Source organism: Anastrepha ludens, chromosome 4 (assembly GCF_028408465.1).
Source record: "Anastrepha ludens isolate Willacy chromosome 4, idAnaLude1.1, whole genome shotgun sequence".
NCBI classification, from domain to species: Eukaryota; Metazoa; Arthropoda; class Insecta; order Diptera; family Tephritidae; genus Anastrepha; species Anastrepha ludens.
Genome location: NC_071500.1, coordinates 32,160,383 through 32,182,127, shown reverse-complemented (window position 1 = coordinate 32,182,127; position 21,745 = coordinate 32,160,383). Strand labels below are relative to the sequence as shown.

Genomic DNA, 21,745 nt, shown 5'->3' with positions numbered 1-21,745 from the left:
GCTTGTACAGACGTTACCATTTTGTTTATAGAAAGGTAAGAATTTTCTCATGCGTAAATAGAATACCGTTGACCCTTTCTGGCTTGTCACTGCAAAGCTGCTCTCATCTTTCGAATTTTGTTTGTTTTGATCATAGTGCTAAAAAATGTTTAGCGCACCTGAGATCATCATGGTTTAATTGTTGCATGGATTTGGATGAGCAGCGAGTTTCTACTTCTTCAAGGAATTTCAGTGAATTAGGCCCCGCACAACTTTTATGGCCTTACTCGTGCGAACAGCGAGCGGACGTCCGGTTCTAAGCCTGTTCTCCAGTAGAAATGTTTCTAAGAATAAATTGAGACGCACAAGTTCTGGATATACCGAACGCGAATATCTGATTTACTACTGATAAGCCTTTGCATGGCAGACTTGGCTAGTTCTGCCCATGGTTTACGTTTGGTGACAGTTGTTTGCAGTTGCTGCTATTTTTCTTGGAAGAAATATTTTAATTTTCTTCATTCTTCTTCTCTTCATTTGAATTTCTGCCTTGACTACCAATAAATATTAACTGGCATCACTCCCATTAGATGACTAATAATTGCCAATATAATATCTTATCTAAGACAGATAAAAAGAAGCAGCGTAAGCGACGGTCTGTATGACCCTTGTCTCGAAAAAAGCTGAAAGTTTTTAAGATTAACTACCATAAGCCGAAGGAGTAGAGGGGTGACCATGATAGGACTCTTATGAATCTCTGCGTTTTAACGACGCAAAGTCGATGAAATTATGGGCTTTGTAGCTATTCCAGACCAGAAATTATGCGATGTGATACCCGTTAATAAGAGTGTAGAGATAAATTAAATCTTTATCAGCATTTTTCAATGCCAAGTATTTCTAATTGATGCCAGTTTGCGCGTCAAACAAAACATCGCAGTTGACGCAATTGAAGAGGCAGGAAAGTAACTTCAAGATTTTGCATTAGATTTATTTTTATTTATTGATTTACGAAAATACACCATTTAATTCTTCAATTTAGAGCAAGTCTTCACGAAGGAAGGGAACTCTGTAAATACCGAAATAAGATCGCTCACAGCGGCAGTAGAACATCCGGCATAGGTATTTGCTGTGTATGGCAACTTCTTGGACAAGGTAATTGCCTTAGCGATCTGTCGCTTTAGGGTCATCATCTTACTCAGCAACTTTGAATAACAACTACGAGGAGTCTTCTTCTGGCCATCGGCCTCATCGTCAAGGTCACCATTGCTGCAAACATTGCTGTTCAAGTGTATGATGTCGTCACAAGTACTCACAACACTTTCGACTTGTTTAATGAGTGCATTGAAGTTCTTCAATGCGCCAGTATTGCAATCTTGAATGGCATTAAGGAATTCCACACCAGCACTACGAATACTCATGACACGTTTGATGGTACAATTGGCACCTTTTAGTGTACGCAAGCAGGCTTTGATGGTGAAGAGCAATGGACCGAATGCACTGTATGTCTCAGTGTCAATGATCTCATCGGCATAGTCCAAAGGAATGAATTCCGAAATTTTATTATCATCAACGGGGTAGTCAATGTTGGTCTGAATATAAAAGAAGGGGTCAAATTACGGTAATTGTAAGCGCACATATAAATAGAAAGAAATATTCGTAATTTACTACTCACAGAGGCGACTGCCAGGCACAATCCGAATATGAAGGCGAGCACAGTTAATTTCATTGTGATATGGTTTATTCTACTTTGTAAGCGCAATAGTGTCGTTGGCCATGGAGTACAGCACGCTTTTATACCATTAGGCAGCCCAATTAGTGCTGTTCATAAGTGCATATGTATTCATACATACATATGCACGTATCTTTATGTACCAGTACTCAATTTGGGGATTACTTTTTCAACAGCACTGGTATCAGTAATTTTTATCATTGCTGTCGATCGACTTGGCTATAAGCTCTGGCGGTATCGAACGACTATATTCAGCCTAAGAACTTCCACTATTGTAAAATAATATTGGCTTAATGGCTTGACTATAAGCCAAACCGAAAGCGGGGGTTTGCGGGGACATATAGAATTAAACGAACGTATATTCAATAGAAACACCTTTAAAAGCATTACGCCTGAAATATTTGAGTTTCTTTGTTCTTGTCGTTGCACTCTACTGCATTTTTAACGCCGTAAGTGGAATTACTTTTTGCTTAAAGAAGGCTTAAAATGTTTCAATGTTGCAATTTGTGGAATAATATTTGACTTACACGTATGTAAGGTAGATACACTGGTAACAAATAAAAATATTGAACTGGTACAAAAAAAATGGGTATAAAAAAAATCAATATTTAATTCTTATAGGAATACCAAATCTTCACATGTCTCCTTCCTGATCTGACACTTTTGATTAGCTGTGACCATAGGTGTCAGTTTCGGGGTTTGATATTTCTAAATTTTCTGAGCTGATGATAATTTAAAACATAGATTAGAATTATGTAAACGATAAGAATCAATAAATATATTGGGTATGTTAATAAGTTTCCGTCTTTTATTAGCCAAAGTTACGAACTATTTAAACAATTAAATAATACATTTCAGGCAGCATACGGATTCCTCTGACAAAAAATTCGAGTTATTTTGGCTTGACCCATTCCATGAGCCAGTTTGCGATACTCTCGTAAGAAGTGAGTCGCTCTCCAATAAGGGCTAACAGCATTGATCGGAACAGATGTTAATCTAAAGGTGCAATATCTGAGGAATACGTCGCGTTTGGCAAGGTTTCCCAATTCAGTCCCTCGAAATATTTCTGCACCGATTTAGCAACGTGTGGCCTAGTGTTGTCATGCAACAAAATCAGTTTGTCATGTCTACCGTCCCATCCCGCCGCTTTTCTTTGAGAGCTCGATTCAAACGCTCGCTAGTTACGGTTTCAGATGGTTTAAGGAATTCATGATAGATGACACCCTTCTGATCCCACCAGATGCACAACATATCCTTTGAATTATGAATTTGTTTTTTCGCTGTAGATGGACCTGGATTACCTGGCAGGCTCCCATATTTTCGACGCTTAGGATTATCGTAATAGATTCATTTTTCATCGCCAGTGACGAAGTGATGCAGAAAACCTTTTCTTTTCTGCCTTTCAAGAAACATTTTACTCGTCACCAAACGTCTCTCGGCATACCTCTCCTTCAATTGATGTGTACCCAGTTACCTGCTTACATTTTTACGTGAGATAGAAAAGATCTTTACGCTTCAAACGAATGTCAGCTACTGCCATCGAGACCGCACATATGCACCTTCAAATCACTAGAGCGAACTACTAATAATAATAACTTATTAATAGAGCGAACGCAAAAATAGTATCAGCAGTTACACCTCTTTTACGAGGGTGAAAACTTATTCCCATACCCAATATATAAATATGTACATCTATAATTGGCGCTTACTTCCGTTTTGGGTGTTTGGTCGAGCTCCTCTTCTTATTTGTTGCGTGCGTCTTGATGTTTTTCCACAAATAGAGGGACCTACGGTTGAAAGCCGACTCCAAAAAACTTATTCTTTAATTTGGTTTTTCGAACCTTTCCACTTCCGAATGGTAATCACGCATTAACCCATTCGGCTACGACGGCCGCAGCAATAAATACTTACCTACTTACTTACTCAGCTGGCAACTACAACTGATGGTCTGCCATGACCGCTACCAACTATTACATACCTCTACATATCTCTGCATTGCGCGCGTTGATGCCAGTTAGAAACTCCGAGGGCATTCAGGTCGTCGTCGACTCGGCCTTTCCAACCTTTGTGCGAGTTCTACCAGTACATTTCGTAAAAGGCATTCCCTCAACGTGACCTAGCTAGCGCAGCCGCTGAGTTTTAACGCGTTTCACTACGCTGATGCCGGCATACAGCTCGTGGCTCCATCTTATTTGGTATGCTTCATTTACGCAAATTAGACCATCGATCTTGCGAAGAAATATTGTCTCAAAAGCTCCTAATAACCGGCCTTCGGTGTTCGTCAATGTTCAGGACTCAGCACCATATAGTAAGACCAGGAGCATGAATGATTGATAGAGCGTTTTTTTTCGTCCGTCGAGAGACGGCTCAGCTTTTTTAATTGTCTACTCAGCTCAAAGTAGCACCTGACGGCAGGAGTTATTCTTCGCTGGATCTCTTGGCTGACATTGTTGTTAACACCATGGATCATAGGTAAATATGTTCTGCATCGTAATAAATACTAATATCAAAATCAAGGAATGACGCCACTCTAGGATAAGTTAAGTTTTATTTATTCTCATATCATTTTGTTCCCAATGGTCTTTCTTCACACTTCATTATTTTATTTGAAAATCAAATTTTCCTTAAGTTATTTAAAAAATTATGTATTTAGGCGGGTGTATAGTTTCAATTTTGAATAGCGAGTATAGTTTCTGTAGCTCTCTATCAAGAGTTTATGTAGACAAGTATACTCTAGTATTCTCTAGTTTCCCTCAAACTTATCTGGTTAAGATTACGTCTTACACTGTAATAATATACTTGGTTAAACTAGGATATATACCAGACTTTCCAATTCCATTAATGTGAAAAAGACCTTCAGGAGAAGAATCCTTGATTCAACTCATCGGCTTGTGAGAGACGATTCGCCAATTTTCAGTTTATAATATTACTAAGAATATTCAAGGCAGCTGGTCCTCGGTAGGGAATGGCAATGACGGTGGATTCCGCTCAGACCTCAGAGCCGGAGCCGTGCTCGGTCCTGGAGCTATTCGTGAAAACGCGAAAACAGTGTTTGCCGGGCTCATTTTCTTAGTTTGATCACAATTGAGCCTCTGGCAGTACCACCTTGTAGCTCTTGTCAAGCACGACTCTGGATGGCATGGAGTCAAGGGGCATAGCGAGGATCGTTGGATCAAAGTCCATGCCTACTCTGCTGTCCAATACCGAACAGGAGTCGTACCAATTTCCATTGTGTTTCAGAATGCAGATGGCCTTCAAGGCCTCTTCGACGCGGAACAGCTCCCACGCAACAGATGTCCACTGTGCGTTGTAGTCTCGATAGGGTCCTCATGACTCCCACGAGAGGGAGTCAACTCATCCAGACCACTGATGCATAGGTTGAAAATAGGTCTTATCCGTGTAGATCCATAGAATCTTGATATTAGAAAGGTCCCACGAGGTTCCAAAAACATTCTTGCCCTGCCAGAAGGCTGTCAGTTCTGTGGATGTCTTTGTTTCAACGTGAGATTTCCAGAGGGGTTTACTATCGAGGATTACTCCAAGATATTTAATTTCTTCGGATAGTTGGATTGTGACTCGTTTTAACTTAAGCAGAATGAGTATATCTAGCTTCCTACTTCTGGTGAAGAGTACAATGAAAGTCTTGTTGGGATTTGCGTCTTGTTGTCAATAAAAAAATAATTAAAAAAAATCAATGATATATGGTAGATACTTGAAACTTGCACTTTGTTATATTAAAATTTAATGGACTATAAAACTGCTATGAATTTACGTTCTCTGATGCTGCTACGGCAATGAACGCTGGAAAAGCATATGAACGGAAGGCAACTTATACTTCGATACTCGTATTTTATTTTTTAAGACTACACATATGTATGTGTAGTGGCGGTCACAAAGGTATACGATGATGAAAGTGATGAAAAATCGCAGTAGAAAAATAGGTGAGATAAAAAGTTAAAAAAGGTAAGATAAGATGAGATAGAGAATATAAGGTAATCACTACATATTATAAAACAAAGCCGCTTTTTCTGTCCCTATGTCCACGTAATCGCTTAAATCTTTAAAACTACGCAACGGATTTTGATGCGGTTTTTTTTTAAAGATAGATTGATTGAAGAGGAAGGTTTATATCTATATAATGTGAAAAAATATATAAAGGGGGCGTGGCAATCGGTCAAAATGTGGCAAAAAAGCATAATTTTTTTGTTTTCACGGCCATAAATCATAAACGAATCAACCAATTAAAATGAAACTTTCTTAGAGATTAACTTTGAAATATTTACTTTCGTTCTGCATCAAAAAAAAAAATTGATATATTTGTTATTTAACCAAAATTGTTTAAACAAAAGCAGCTCTTTTTCCAAAAAATGCTGTTTGTGTGTTTGTTCGCTGTCAACCGAATGAAGCAACAGGCGTTAAGCGATAATCTCACCACACCTCATTAATGTTGAATTACATCGTATGGTGACGTATGTATGTATGTATGTATTTACGAATCGCTCGCATTATTTCATTTCGGACGTATGTACATATGTATCTATGTATGTACTGAATTCCATGTAATTATATGCACATACAATTTTACAGCGAAATAAAACGCTATTTTCACGTACTATATTAGTAAATCGCACATACAGTATGCAAAGTTCGTATTAGTACACCCTCTTACAAATAAAAATACCACGTATATTTTCAAATTTACTTTAAAGCAATTGATTTCAATCGTAGTGCGGTATTGTATAATTCATAAAAAAATAGAATAATAACAAAAACTCCGAAACATTTGCATAGAATTGAAAAAAATAGCTTTAGTAGAAGTGTAGCTATTTCTACTGCAGGCAAAATTCGTATTAGTACACTTAGTATGCGTTGAATTTGTAAACAATTTGTTGGTATTTACCTTTATTTTCGAAACGATTCAACGATTGGGCAGTTGCGTTTTAGTAGCCATTTGTTCAAGTTCGCGGAGTTAGCTTGCAATGCCGCCAAAGTCAAACGAAACTAGGAGATTAATAATAAATATGAACAAAAACGGAAAGTCTGTACGCGAAATTGCGAGAACATTGCAGAAAAGTGTGTCTACAATACAAAACTTAGTCAAAATTTTTAGAGACAGTGGAATGATTGACAAAAAGCTTCGAAATGTGAACAGGGAAAAGCTTGGGCAGAGGCACAAGACTTATTTGAAACGCCTTATGAGAAAAGACCCCACCGTCAGTGGAGTTTCACTAGCTGCAGAACTAGACAAATACTTTTCTATCAAAGTTACACCTCAAACAGTGCGCAATTATGTAAAAAAATTGGGATTTAGAAGGAGAACTGCGGTTAGAAAACCGTATGTAAGCTCAGTCAATAGAAGAAAGCGTGTTATATTCGCCAGGCAATATTTAAACAAAAATATGCGGTTTTGGAAAAGGGTAATTTTTTCAGACGAGTGTAAATTTAATATAAAAATGTCCGATGGACGCATAAAAATTTGGAGAGAGTGTAATACTGGCCTTCAAAAACGAAATCTGCAGCCTTCTTTCAAGCACGGTGGTGGTTCTCTGATGGTATGGGGATGTTTCGGGGCAAACGGAGTAGGAAAGTTGCATTTTATTGATGGAATTATGACTGTGAGGCAATATATTGATATTTTAAAAAAGAATCTACGCAAAGGTGCCAAAAAATTGGGTTGCAAAAAAAAATGTATATTCCAACAAGATAACGACCCTAAGCACACGGCGTTGGATACAAGGTTATGGATGCTTTATAACTGTCCAAATTATCTCAAAACACCACCACAAAGCCCGGATATTAATCCCATAGAAACTGTATGGTCGATTTTCAAAAAGCAGCTGGAACATCATCAAATAAGGAACCGAGAACATTTAAAAAAAGTCCTCAAATCAGAGTGGAAGAAGATTTCTCCAAATCTCACAAAAAAATTGGTGGAATCTATGCCGAAGAGATTGTCTGCTGTTCTAAGGCAACGAGGGTATCCTACAAAATATTAATTTTCTGAACTATTTTTTATTTACTCTTTAAATCATTAAAAATACATGTGTACTAATACGAATTTTGCTTCTGTGAAAAGTGTTCATTTTTTTCTTTCTTATTTTTTTTTTTGCATTTCAATACACTTTGTGAGCGGTTTTTTTATTTGGCCTTATTTTAGTTAATTATCTATAAAATAAAACGGTTTCAAGCATTTGTTTTAAAATTAATTTGAAAATATACGTGGTTTTTTTATTTATTAGGGGGTGTACTAATACGAATTTTGCATACTGTAATTAAAATACAGTTTTTGAACAAGAATGATAGAAACAAGATTGCGCCCATCAGAGCGTACGTGACGTCACGTTTGCTGAGTTGTGCAGTATTGCCAACCATTTGCTCTTCGCAATAAATTTAGTGCTTTTTTATACCGAAATTGCGAAAATTTTGAAGTTTCGTGTTTGTTTCTTTTTGCGTTTAATTTAAAGCTACCGAAACTGTAAGTTAAAAAAAACTGTATTATTAAAGAAAGAATGTTATAAAAGGTCACTCTGAGAAGATTTTAGTGCTAATGAAAATTATTTTACTCTTATAAAATTTGATAATTTGAAAGTGCAAATTTAATTTTTGGCTTCATTTAAGGTTATGCAAAAATATTAAATGCCCCTCTTTCAACTCTTCTTAAGATTGAAAGCCTTTTTACACATTTTAAAAAGCCTTTGAACTTACTGAATGCGGATTAAAACCATAGGGGTGTAATCGTTTCTTCCGGCCATCAATCCTTAGTGGGACATAGGGCATCAAGAGGTGTATTCATTGTAAAAATCAGCCACAAACTACCAGAAAATACTAAAGAAACCATATTGGCATTTTTACAAAAAGAGTACCTTATCTAGTCACATAACTTCAAATATAGCAAAAAAGTCGTTCCCTTAACAAAAGAGTCTCGCTTAAAAAAAACCTCATAAATTAAATTGTACATAAGCATGACACATTTATTTAAAAAAAAACGCACATTTTAAAGACAATTTGTCACGCATACAAAGTTCTTTAAGTGATTCAATAAAAATTTGTTGGGTTATTTTCTTTGAATGGGCATTTTAATGCGTTTTTATATCCAAAGCTAGGCAACACTGCAGTAGCGAGAGAGAGATTTGACTGCCGAAAGCAGAAGAACACCAACAACACCTGCACTCGCGGGCAATGCCACCAGATGTTAAAAAAAAGTAAAGCTAAATAAAACTGAGTGAATTGTTTAAATAATTATTAAAAAATGTATATTTTACAAAATTATAAACATGACATTTTAATTAGAACAACTAAAAAAATGTCATGAAGAAAGAACTAAAACTCCGAGACACAAAATAATAAAAATAACAAAAAAAAAAAGATAAATCAAGTTACGAAAATGGTAATCTGGCCATACTGGAGCTAAAATCACGTAACTGGTTGTCAAATTCGCTGAGCGCAAAGTAACGGGACCACGATAGGCGCCACCTCATTATTCTTTCCACCATGGTTTTTGAATAGTTTTTATTGATTCGGAGCGCGTTTAGCTTGCTATCGATTCCATACAATAACATTTTTTGTCATTTACTTTTTACGACAACTAATAGCTTATTTTCGAAGCAATTTCAACAAATAGGTACAACATTAATCCTTATCCAATTAAATACCTTAAATACATTGGTGTTTTCATATAGATCTATGTATATGGCTCTTTACAGCATATAATTAAAAACAATATTTTTCAAGATATTTCACAAGTAATTAGTAATTGAGATCTACCGGAAAAATTGCGTTAGCTGTTGCGTCATCCGGCATTGCCGCTACTCCTTTGGAAGGAGGCCGAACCGCACACTCTACATTCAAGCTCCCGCTGAAAATCGCAACCGATGATGATAACAGCGTCTGTAGTGTTTCTAGACAGAGCAATACAGGAAAATTGATGCGTGACTGCTCATTAATAGTCTGGGACGAAGCTATCATGTCAAACAAGACGTCTGTGGAAGCACTGGATAGGACAATGCGCGATTTGCGCAACAAAAATGCACCTATGGGTGGATGTACAATTCTGTTCTCAGGAGATTTCCGTCAAATCCTACCAGTTGTGACTCGAGGAACACGTGCTGACGAAATAAATGCTTCGCTAAAAAGATCCCACCTTTGGTCGCATGTCAATAAATTAGATCTTAAAACTAATATGAGGGTTTCGTCATCTTCACGTGAGAACAGGCTATTTCCAGAGATCCTGCTAAAAGTTGGCAATGGAGAATTAACATAAAGTGAGGGAAGGATTAACCTAGAAAACCTTTGTGTTTTGATAGACAACATCCAAGAGTTAGTCAGCAATGTCTATCCTGACATTGATAACATAAGTTATAAGACAATATCTTGGTTTAAAGAAAGAGCTATTCTGTCACCAACTAACGAACAAGTAGATAAAGTAAATAACTTGATTATTTCAAAGATTGAGGCGCCGACGAAAATATACTACTCGGTCGATACTGTTCTCGATTTGGAAGAAGCTGTTCAATTTCCTACAGAATTTCTAAATTCTTTGAACCCGTCTGGACTCCCTCCTCACAAAATGGAGCTGAAAATAGGTTGTCCTGTTATTTTATATTATTAAGAAACCTAAATCCACCTAAACTTTGCAATGCCACGCGTTGGCACCTCTAGAGAAAACATGTTTGTATTGTCTAATGACAAGAAGGCTATGAACGTTGTATATAAAGACATTCTGTAATATAGTAATTGTTGTAAAAATAAAATAAATACATATGTAAAAATGCAAAAAGTTAATATGCAAAAATGTAGGGTATGAATTTAGATATCCCAAAGATAGCAGGAAATCTATAAAGAAGGGGGGATTGTTTTACTCCAAATTTAACGCGGGCGGGCCACGGGCAATAATGAATAAGCCAAAACTACTGGATCGATTTTAATCATTTTTTCAGTGAGTGACATAGGGTATATATTTTATACCCGTGCGAAGCAGGGCGGGTTGCTAGTGTAAGATAAATTAACATAAGATAACATAGGATAAAATAAAATAACATAAGCTAAGACAAGACAAGCCAAGACAAGTCAAGATAAGACAATATAAAATAAGATACAGGAGGATAAGATACGATAAGGTAAAAGAAGATAAAACAATATAAAATAAGATAAAATACGACTGGGTAAGATAATATAAGATAAGGTGAGACAAGATAAGATAAGATAAGACCCGACGGTTCAGGCACACTCCTGTACTACGCATTATAAGTAGTTATGATCAAGACCCTAAACCCACCTTCGACAGACTCTCCAAAACTAACATCCCGTCAAGAAGAGAGTGGCAAACTCAAAGACCATGGAGAAGAGGGGAAATAACTTTTTGCACGGATGGATCCAAGATAGAAAATAAATTAGGGTATGGAGTTTTTTCAAACGAATTAGGAGTAGAATTATCTGTCCGACTTCTGGACTACTGTAGCGTCTAGCAGGCTGAAGTCTTAGCCATAAGAGAGGTAACAGAACTGTGGACCTTAGCAATTGCTGTGAGAAAAATTACGCTAAATATCTTCTCGGATAGCCAGGCGGCCATCAAATCAATGGAAGCAGTTATACTAAGATCAAAGGTTTATTCAGGAATGCCTGGCTGCTCTAAATGCTCTAGCACCATCTTCAAGGTCAGCCTTATGTGGGTTCCGAGGCATATATGTAGATATTGAAGGAAATTGCAAGGTTGATGAGCGATTTAGAAAGGGTACTAAGTTTCCACTGCTTGAAAACAGAGGCAATATTAGAATTCCTATGGCAACTTGCAAATTAAGGGTACCAAATAATATTCTCCAGGAGGCCAATAGAGCAGCGAGAGAAGAAAGTACTTATGCTACAAATAGGCTAATTTGGCCGCGAGCTTTAGTGCTACTTGAAGATTGCCACTTCAACCCTTTCACTCTCTAATATTAGATAAGATAAAATCAGATAAGATAACTCAGACAATATAATATATATTATTTTTGCCCCAGAACGGTTTTCTTGTACCTTTTGATGCCAAAAGCTGAATGTTCCATAGCCTTCTTAAAAAGGTTGGCCATAAATCAATTGGAGCGGGTGTTGATCGCTGCAGGCTGTCTAAATATAAGACAATACCCTTCCTCTGCTTTCCTTTTAAATTTTTCGCTAGATTTATACTGGCCAGAACCTAAGCCTGAAATATGGTGGTTCATTTGGATATTCCAATCGATAGCTTAGTACAAAAACTATGTATGCAGGTCCGTTTTCTCTTCTATTTTTGTCAAATCTAATTACTAATGTATTTGTATAAACATATCTATGTAGGGTCAAAGTTTGGATTTCTCTAGAATTGAAAATGTGTCTATGATTTATCTCTCAAAACATATTTCCTTAGTCATTTTGTTTCAAATCCAGGTGTTATCCCCAGAATGCTAGATTGCCATTTACCTTTGATACATATAATATTTGCATTATGAGCCTTGATGTCAGAGGAGTCAAATGGGACACAACCTCTACAGTTAGACAAGTTTTCACCGATTTCGGAATCGAGAGACAAGCTTGGGAAATTTACTTGGCTGAAGAGCGACGGTCTTGTGCAAAGTTCACGAACACGACTAGAGTGCTAAGAATTACAATCAGACGGATGAGAATATCATAAAGTCTCCTAATTACTTTGAGTTCAAAAGCCTCGGCATGCCAAGAGGCACATTATTAATAGCTTTACTTTGTTAGACAACGGACGATAATACAGGCAAATAGATTTATGCAGGGACCAAATGGCGTTGCGTATATTTAACAGCGTATCTCTCTCTACTCTACTTGATAATCCATGGAAGTAGTTATAGTTAGTATTTATGAATTCTTAATGAGTTATGATGTAAAGCAGTACAATAACAAAAAATGTATGGATGTAGGCATACGTGCAAACGGTTGGACGAGGGATTTTTTGATAGGCATACCACACGTCGTAATAACGTGCGCCAAGCATCGCCAACAGAGAATCTACCTGGCGCCCGTTGTCATCATTTCATCGTTAATTTTCTCTAAACTTAGCATATTTCTATATTTTTTTGGCTTCCGCTGTGAGTCTTCAGATTAGTTTGCATGAAACCATACAATACTCGTACATTTGCGTGGCTTTCGTTCAACGCTTCTACCTTAGCTAGAAGTATTGCTTCGTACGCACTTTTCGTTGCCGTTCGAGATGTTGCTCTATAAGGTATTTTCAAAAGTGCGCCTTGATGTCAGTAGTGAGTAATTCCTACACGATACATTTTCTTATATCATCTTTGACATTTCTCAAGTAGACAGTTGTACATTTTTTCACAATAGAACAACGCTTTAAAAATTGTTGAAACTTAATATGAAAATAGTCGATCTTTAAGAACAACATATCGCAAATTCGTGATTTTTTTGGCGGACATCATTATCCGAATGAGTCGGCAATTCAAAGGTTGCTGGAAAGATTTCAATAAACTGGTTCTATTGAGGATAAAAAATGACTGACAGACCAAAAACTTAACATGGAATTCTTTAAAACAACATCGAGGTGCCTCTTTTGAAATACCCTTTATATTGCTGACATTCTTATAAGTGCTGGGGGAACCAGGGATAAAAAATAATAGTCATTTTTGAAATTTCAATTCAAAAATTCTGTGGGAAAATATTGGCCTATTAAACATTTGTATACGGCAATGCGAGCTATTGGCCAAGGAATATGAAACCTATATGACTTAATTTTTCAAGCGTTTTTAAAGAAGTCAACAATTAACCGTTATATACTTTATATATTGTAAAGGGTGGTTAAGTTTCAAGGGTCGGTGTTGATTTTAAATAAATACAATTTTTTTAGGAAATTGTTGTCATTTCTCTTTATTTTGATAATATTGGTATGGCTCAATTACGTATGGAAAAAAATCCGCCGCGGCCTCGGCGGCACACCTCCATCCGATGGTCCAAATTTTCGATGACGCTGAGGCATAATTGAGGTTCTATGCCGTTAATGTGCCGAATTATCTCATCCCTTAGCTCTTGAATTGTTTGTTTTCTTTCAAATAACCCTAAAGAAAGAAGCCCAACAGTGTCAAATCACATGATCTTGGCGGCCAGCTGACATCGCCGCGACGTGAGATTATTCGGCCATCAAATTTTTCGCGCAAAAGAGCTGTGTGACAAGTGGCACCGTCCTGTTGAAACCACATATCGTCCACATCCATATCTTCCAATTCGAGTCATAAAAAGTTCGTTATCATCTCACGATAGCGAACACTATTCACAGTAACTGCCTGACCGGCCTCATTTTGGAAAAAATACGGCCCAATGATGCCGCCGGTCCATAAACCGCACCAAACAGTCACTCTTTGTGGGTGCATTGGGTTTTCGGCAATTACTCTTGGATTATCATTCGCCCAAATGCGGCAATTCTGCTTATTGACGAATCCACTGAGGTGAAAATGTGCCTCATCACTGAAGATGATTTTCTTCGAAAATTGGTCATTCACTGTTGCCATTTCCTGCCGCCATTCTAACCATTGACGACGCTTGAAATGGTCAGGAGGCTTTAGTTCTTGAGTCAATTGCACCTTGTAAGCGTGTAAATGCAAGTCTTTATGCATAATGTTCATCAACGACGAGCGTGAGAGGTGCAATTGTTGGGCACGACGACGAGTTGAGGTGGACGGCTCTTCAACCACACTATCGCGAACAGCAGCAATACTTTCTGCAGTACGAGCTGTACGAACTGTACGAGCATGCACTGGTGTTTTCACATTTCCTACAGACCCGGTTTGCTCAAACTTTTGCACAATTTTTCCGATTGTACGAACATTTGGACGATTAAATTGACCGAAAAAATCACGAAGTGGGCGATATGCATTTTAATTTGAACGCCCGCTTTCATAATAAGTCTGAATAACTTTAACGCGTTGCTCGATTGTGTATCTTTCCATGGTTCGAATTGAGTTAGTCTGAGATTAAAAAATGTGGAATGAAATGCAGAAAAAACTTGACGTTTAGGTGTGATTCACATTCAATATCGGCCCTTAAACCAAAATTATTAATTTTTTTTCAATCAAAAATAATAATTAAAATTTCACTTTTATTTTTTCGATAAAATCTAAAAGTTTAAATTTGCTTTTTTTCCCTGTAATAGGTATAAAAGTTAAAACTTGACTCTATTTTTTATATTGTATATGAGTTGAAATCTAAAGGTTGTTTTTTCGGTCAAAAATAGCAGTTTACATTTTAATAACAATATATTTGTATTATAATACTTTAATAAAACAAAATTAGGGTAAAAATCCATTTCCTTTTTAAATTGCAGTTTTTCATTTTCAGAAAGTATTTTTGTTTTTTTTTTGTTTGTTTTTCATTATTCATTCCCCTCAGGAGAATAGGGCCTCGACAAGACTTTTCCATTGTACACGGTTCTTTGCTGTTGATTTTGCACCGTCCCATGAGATGTCGGCATCTGCTAGTTAGCACAACATTGAACTTCTTCAAGTGTTTTTGGTCGACCGCGACCTCTGCTCCCTTGCGGGTTCCAGTCCAATGCCATTCTCGTGATGCGATCTGATGGTTTTCTCAGTGTGCATTTGATTTGCCTAAGGGTGGGTTTCTCCAAAGGGTTCATCTCTACAGTGCGTCGTTACTGATGGTGTTTGGCCAGAATATTCTGCAGGTGATGCGGATACATAGGCCCCGGCGCCACAGCCCATCTTGAATCCCTCAGCGTAAAGTGCAATTGTATTCTTTTTGAATACCGAATTCAAATCTCATTCCTTTCGTCATGGAGAACTTTACCTTAAACTCTAATCTAACGTCTAGGGTGGCGGTGGTAAAATGTGGTGAGTTGCTGGTAAGCCTTTGGCTGTAAATAAAATAATGCTGTGACCAAACATCATTGCCTTTCAAAAACCATGTATTTTAAACTGAAGGCGGTATTCGTTGCTATTAGTAGTAGTTGTAAGTCTATTGGTAACAGGTAGAGCATAACATTAAATGAGTCGGCTGGACACGATTTTATAGCTCCAGTTATTCCCACGCAGGCTGCTGGTTGTAGGCTTGTTAGTCGCCTAACGTTGTACTGTTTGTTTAATGTAGGCCGCCATACTAATGCTCCGTATGCCATAATCGGTCTTACTATGACCGGTATACATCCAAACTGCGAGCTTAGGTTTTAAACCCCAGCTTCTACTGATAACCCTTTTGCAAATTGTATAAGCTACATACGCTTTTTCTATCCGCTTTTCTACAATGTGCCTCCAGTTAAGCTTCGGATATTGCGCTACTCCTAGATATGTCGCTCTGTCTGTATGCGAAATTTGATTGACGGTAGTCTAAACTGGGGAATATTACTTCTGCTGGTACGAATAATTGCTGCTTCTGGACGTCGCTGTTTCGGGTGGTTGCTGTAACGCTTGCATTGTTTTTGTCATGCCGTCCGCGATTATATATTTGTACGCATTTTGACTGTTTCTTGGTTTACCAATTTCTACATGAAATATGCACATCGTTCTTGTCGTTGTTGCTGATATCTGTTTGCTTACAAGCGACCTATCCCAGCCGGTCAGTGCTTTCTTTCATATGTCACTTTCTGATGAGCGAGCTACGAACTTTCATTCTCGTTTGTTTCATGCCCACATTTGTGTTTTTATTTTTATCTTTTGGCTAGTTAATGCTGCTGCTACACTGTTTGTGTTTTTTTTTATAGTGTTGCCTTAGCGTTATTGCTGACATATTCCACTGTTCAGGCGTCCGTCCATGCTTGTAACGCACTACAACTTTCGTTTTTATTTAAACAGATTCACTTGTCAGCGGTGGCGGCACTGACAGTTGGCGGTATGGCAATTGACATTGCCGCAGCAACAAATATACAGTAACAATAGTGGCAAAAAGCCGTAAGCGGGCAACAACCGGCAACCGGCGGTAACAAGGCTATCATAGCTTCATATCTGTGACGGCGTCATAGCGGCCATAGAATTGCATTTTATTGCAGGCGTTTTGTATTAAGATTTTACATTGTTTGGTGTCATCTCGCGTTGTTGCTGTTGGTCACCGCAGCTGGCTCTTCATTGCTATTCAATTGCAAACTTGACTCATTTATGAGTGTACGAGGGATATTGGATGTGTGCGACAAGTTTTAAACGAGAAAGTAAAGTAATTGCAGGCGGTTGCCATAGCCAAAATACGAACAAAAAAGTTTTCACTAAAAGCGGGCATCCCTCGGCAGGCGATGACAATCCACCGAGTGTATTTCTGTCATGAAATAGCGCCTTATAAAAGTATCTGCCGTTCGGAATCGGAGATCTGCCTCCAAAACGATGGAAGCAGTGCTGGGTATCTACGCCAATTGTAGATGCATACAAATTTTTTTATTATATTTTATTTTAATTTTACTATTGCATATTGGAACTGATGTTTTTAATGAATTTTATGTTTACTCGTGTAATGAAATGCGATTAATATTGCGTGGAGAAAAAGAGGCAAGAAGCCTATAATAAAAACAAAGAAGAAGAAGAAGAAAAAATAGACTTTCAGATCATCTGCGCATAGAAAAAATTACATTTGAAAAACAGAAGGAAATATCGTTAGTGAAGAGGACAAATAGTAACGGGCCTAGGACACTTCCTCGGGGGACACCAGAGGAAGCAACAAAAGAATAAGACGATATAACGAGTCGAGCGACACAGTGTCTAGTATGTGGGGAGATGGGGAGTTAGCCACTTTAGGAATTAAGAGTGAAAGTCAAAACCCTCAAGTTAAGCTATTCATATTGGATGAGATACCCTATCAGAAGCCTTAGAAAAATCTATGTAGATTTCATCCATTTGAAAGGCATCCAAGCAATCCTCCGTAAAGACAGCTAAATACGTTAACGTAGTTTGGCCCAGAAAAAACCCAAGTTTATTAGCACATAACAACTGCTTAACTGCAAAGTATATTTTGCCTTTCTCTATGCACTCAAACAATTTAGAAACTGTGGTTAGCTTGGCGTCGAATTTCAATATCATTTTCAATATCGCCGCTTTTAAGGATAGGCATAATAAAAGTCCATTTCTAGTCATCAAGGAAGACCCCTGCAGAAAGTGACATGTTGTAAACGGCGTAATGAAAGCAGGACAACTTTTAATTAGAATATCGGATAGGCCATCCACATCAGTATATGTGAGTGGTTTAAGCTGATTTATGCCAACAATGGCATCCTCGTCCGTCATATTTAGACTTTCCGCAGTTGATGGGAATATCCAAATTAAACAAAATATCTTCATGGACAAAGTCAAACTCAGTATTGCCTGAAATAAAATTCGAAGAAAAAAGACTTTTCAAAAAGATTGCCAGCATCTTGTATTCATTTCTGTTCGAGTTTTACTTATATATATATTAGGCCGGGTCGATTTATGGGGAGGCAAAAAAATCGCCCATTTCTCTGTGAAAATCATATTCTAGGGATCAAAATAAGAAACTTTGCCGAAGGAACCATACCTTTAAAACGAATTCTGATGTCCCCCAATTTGGGTCGAACTTTTTAGTTTCTTTTCTCATGTAAAGGCCAAAAATGGTGATATTTTGAAATGATTGTATGGGAAACCCCCCAGGGGAGTTCCAGGGGGTGTGCCACTGGCATGGGTGGATCGGCCGTCCAAAGTGAGTGGGGGTCGGTCATACATTTAGACTCGATTGGAGCACTCTAAATGGGTCAAAGTGGGATTTTTCGTTCGTCCCAAATTGGGGGACATCAGAATTCGTTTCAGAGGTATGGTTCCTTCGGCAAAGTTTCTTATTTTGATCCCTAGAAAACGATTTTCACAGAGCAATGAGCGATTTTTAAATCGACCCGCCCTAATATATATATATATATATAAATATATATAATTGGCGCGTGCACCCCTTTTTGGGTGTTTGGCCGAGCTCCTCCTCTATTTGTGGTGTGCGTCTTGATGTTGTTCCACAAATGGGGGTACCTACAATTTCAAGCCGATTCCGAACGGCAGATATTTTTATGAGGAGCTTTTTCATGGCAGAAATACACTCGGAGGTTTGCCATTGCCTGCCGAGGGGCGACCACTATTAGGAACAACTTTTCCTGCGTTTTCGTCTTTCACCGAGATTCGAACCAACGTTCTCTCTCTGAAATCCGAATGGTAGTCACGCACCAACCCATTCGGCCACTTATAAGCATCACATTTTAAAGGAGTGCGTTTTAGGAAAGTACAGTACAATCTGTAAAGTTGGAGACCTGGAGATCAAATTGGGAAAAATGGTTTGTAAAGGGAAAGTTGGAAACCGAACCATTGCGTGAGAAATGGAGTACAGAGCTCATTCAGAGAGGTTTGACAGATATTTTCTTTACCGAGGGATCCAATAATGAAATAGGTTCTGGAGCCGGATGGTACTTAAGGAGAGTATCCTTACGCTATGGCAGGAATGGCACCTCTTTTTCAAACGAAAATTTTTCCCATTCTGGAACTAGCAGAATGAATAATTGAGAGGAGATGGAGCGGGAAACAGATTGAAGTCTTTAGTGACAGTCACGCTGCACTAAAGGCTCTGGAGAATGCAAAGCCAACCTCAAGCATTGTTCAAGAATGTAAGAAGAAGCTAAATTCTGTTGCAAATCAGAATAAGCTCATACTTATATGGGTTCCAGGACGCAGTGCGGTTCAAGGGGATGAAATTGCTGATGAATTGGACAACTGCGGTTCCCCCACAGGGACTAGAGCCAATAAGTGGAATCAATTCTCCAGGAGTTATGAAGTGGATCAGCGATTATGTATGCAATTTACAGGGCTTCCTTCTAAAACTTGGAAGAAAAGGCGTTCGGTTGATAGGTTAGGTTAGGTTATGGTGGTAGTCGGTCCGTATGACTAACTCACTTAGACCTTACAGGTCCGTTGTGATACCACTGTGCGACACGGGAACCTTGTTTATTTATTTTCATGAAACCAGTTTGAGGCTCTTGTGAAGCGCAGGATTGGTATAGTCCCCGCGCCAGACAGTTCTGTAAGAGAATTGAAAAAGTGATTACCTAGATAACCTGCTCTGATTTTAGGTAAGGCTGGACAATTACAAAGGAAGTACTCAACTGCTTCTTCCTCTTCCTCATTTCTACAACTTCTACAATATTCATCGGTTGATGGTCAGTATTATTACAGGACACAACCCATCGGGTCAGCATATGACCACAATTGGAATTATTGAGGACCGAATGTGCATGTCGTGCTTGGAGGAGGCGGATAGCACTGGGCATTTTCTCTGTGAGTGTTCCGCATTTGTTAGAACAATACTACAAATTTTGGGTTCCGATGCCATGTGAACGAGTAAAAGTCGATCTCTCAAACTGCATGATATTTTCAGGCTTATCAGAGAATCTGGAGAATTCTCACAGGTCTAACTACCGCTACTCCTCTATTTTATCCTATCTTTTGTCTTCTGTTACTTCTCTCCTTTCCTCTTTGACCATCTACCCTTTCACTTTCCAGAGCTTTAATGCAACGGGCTTTTTTAGCCTGAGTGTTTTTGGAGTTACCAAATCTCTCGGTGCTTCTTGGCTCGACCTTTCAAGTTTCAAGGTAACAATTCTAACGATTACATGAACAAAAGAATTTGGTGAATTTTACACAACTTCTGCAAAATGCTTCCAATTTTTTACATTTTCTATTCGTTCGCATTTCCCCTTTTGCTCCACTGGCCGTACTTATTGAATTGGTCTCGTCGTATACGTACATACATATTTATGTATGTAGGAGTACATCAGACTATGAAATGTTTTCATCCAAGTTGACAGCTTTTCTGTTTTTTCTTTTTCGTTTTTTGATTATGATATACGTTGGGTTTTCTTTTTTTAATTTTTGTTTACTAACGTTTTTGTTTGGTTTTCATTTTATAACTCTTTCTTAGGCATTACGGCTTGTTGTCGGTTAGTTTTATATGTGCATTGCCATTTTTATTTTAATGACAATTTCTTCTGATCGTTGACAAATACTGGTTGTCTGTCATGTCACTTCAATCTAATGCATTTGTCAATTACTTCATTACGCTTACATGCATAGGTAGTTGTGAGTGGAAAGTCTTTTTATATTCGGTGTGAATGCTTGGTGTTGCGCTAAAAGTGTTGGTAGCGTTGCCTTTGCGGGGAGTCTGTATAATTTTACGGACTTATTTAAAGACATAAGTGCGTATTTAAGGAATGCTTGCGCTTTATTGGAAAATATTTACACATAGAAATGTTTAAATACACACACATATACGCATATCCGTAGATGCGCTGTATGTAGGTATATATCTTAGTAGTTAAGGACTGAGTAAGACTGACTTAGTATCAGTAGATTTATGGTTAAAGCAAGATTCTTCTGCAAGGACCATCATTTGCTAACACCATCACCGATTACCCATCACCAAGTCTTCACTTCGCTAAAGATTTCACTATGGTATTTCCATCTAGAGCAAATTGGAGAAGGGCGGGAATCTTTGTTGCAGGACTCTACTCTGACAACTAACCTATTCACTGCGCCTTCCAGACAAAACTACCGTGTTCCCGGCATAATTGCTAGCAATCAGAGAAGCTCGCAAAGCCACTTCCGACACTATGCGAGCTGGAGCTACGGAAAGTTAGACTGCTATAAAGGCAGTTTGTATTAAAGGGCTAGTAATGCAGTGCATAAGGGAACTCAACTCGTCCAGCCATTGATTCGATATCAGTCTACTATGGATTCCAGCTCATAGGAATATCGTTTGCAACGAGGAAGAACCCTACAATCCTACTTATGCTCCTTCGCAACGGAATCTGTAGAAGTTCCCTTCAGCAGATTCGGATTAAGGCAGAGCTAAATTCAACCTACAGCGTTGTAAGGAAACGATGGAAGAGCTGCCAGCCTGCGCAATGTTAAGAAAGACATGTCCTGACGATAAAACATCAGACACTAAACAACTGCTGGGGTATGGTCGACCCCACATTTCAAGGCAAACTGCGGTTCTCACAGAACATTGGAAGGTAAGGAAGCGCAATAAATGCCGCAGTTGTAAAGAAATGGGAGAGGAGGAAACTCCTGTTCAATA

The 21,745-nt window shown here is 38.1% G+C and overlaps 1 protein-coding gene across 1 annotated transcript; it reads right to left on the bottom strand.

Annotated features, from left to right (window-relative positions):
* Positions 1-939: 939 nt before the first annotated feature.
* Positions 940-1,758, bottom strand: LOC128860741 (uncharacterized). The gene is made up of 2 exons (XM_054098455.1): positions 1,649-1,758; positions 940-1,565 (listed from the first exon to the last, which is right to left on the bottom strand). Exons 1-2 carry the CDS (start codon positions 1,700-1,702, stop codon positions 999-1,001), a joined length of 621 nt encoding a protein of 206 aa, XP_053954430.1. The 5' UTR covers positions 1,703-1,758; the 3' UTR covers positions 940-998.
* Between the last annotated feature and the right edge of the window lie 19,987 nt (positions 1,759-21,745).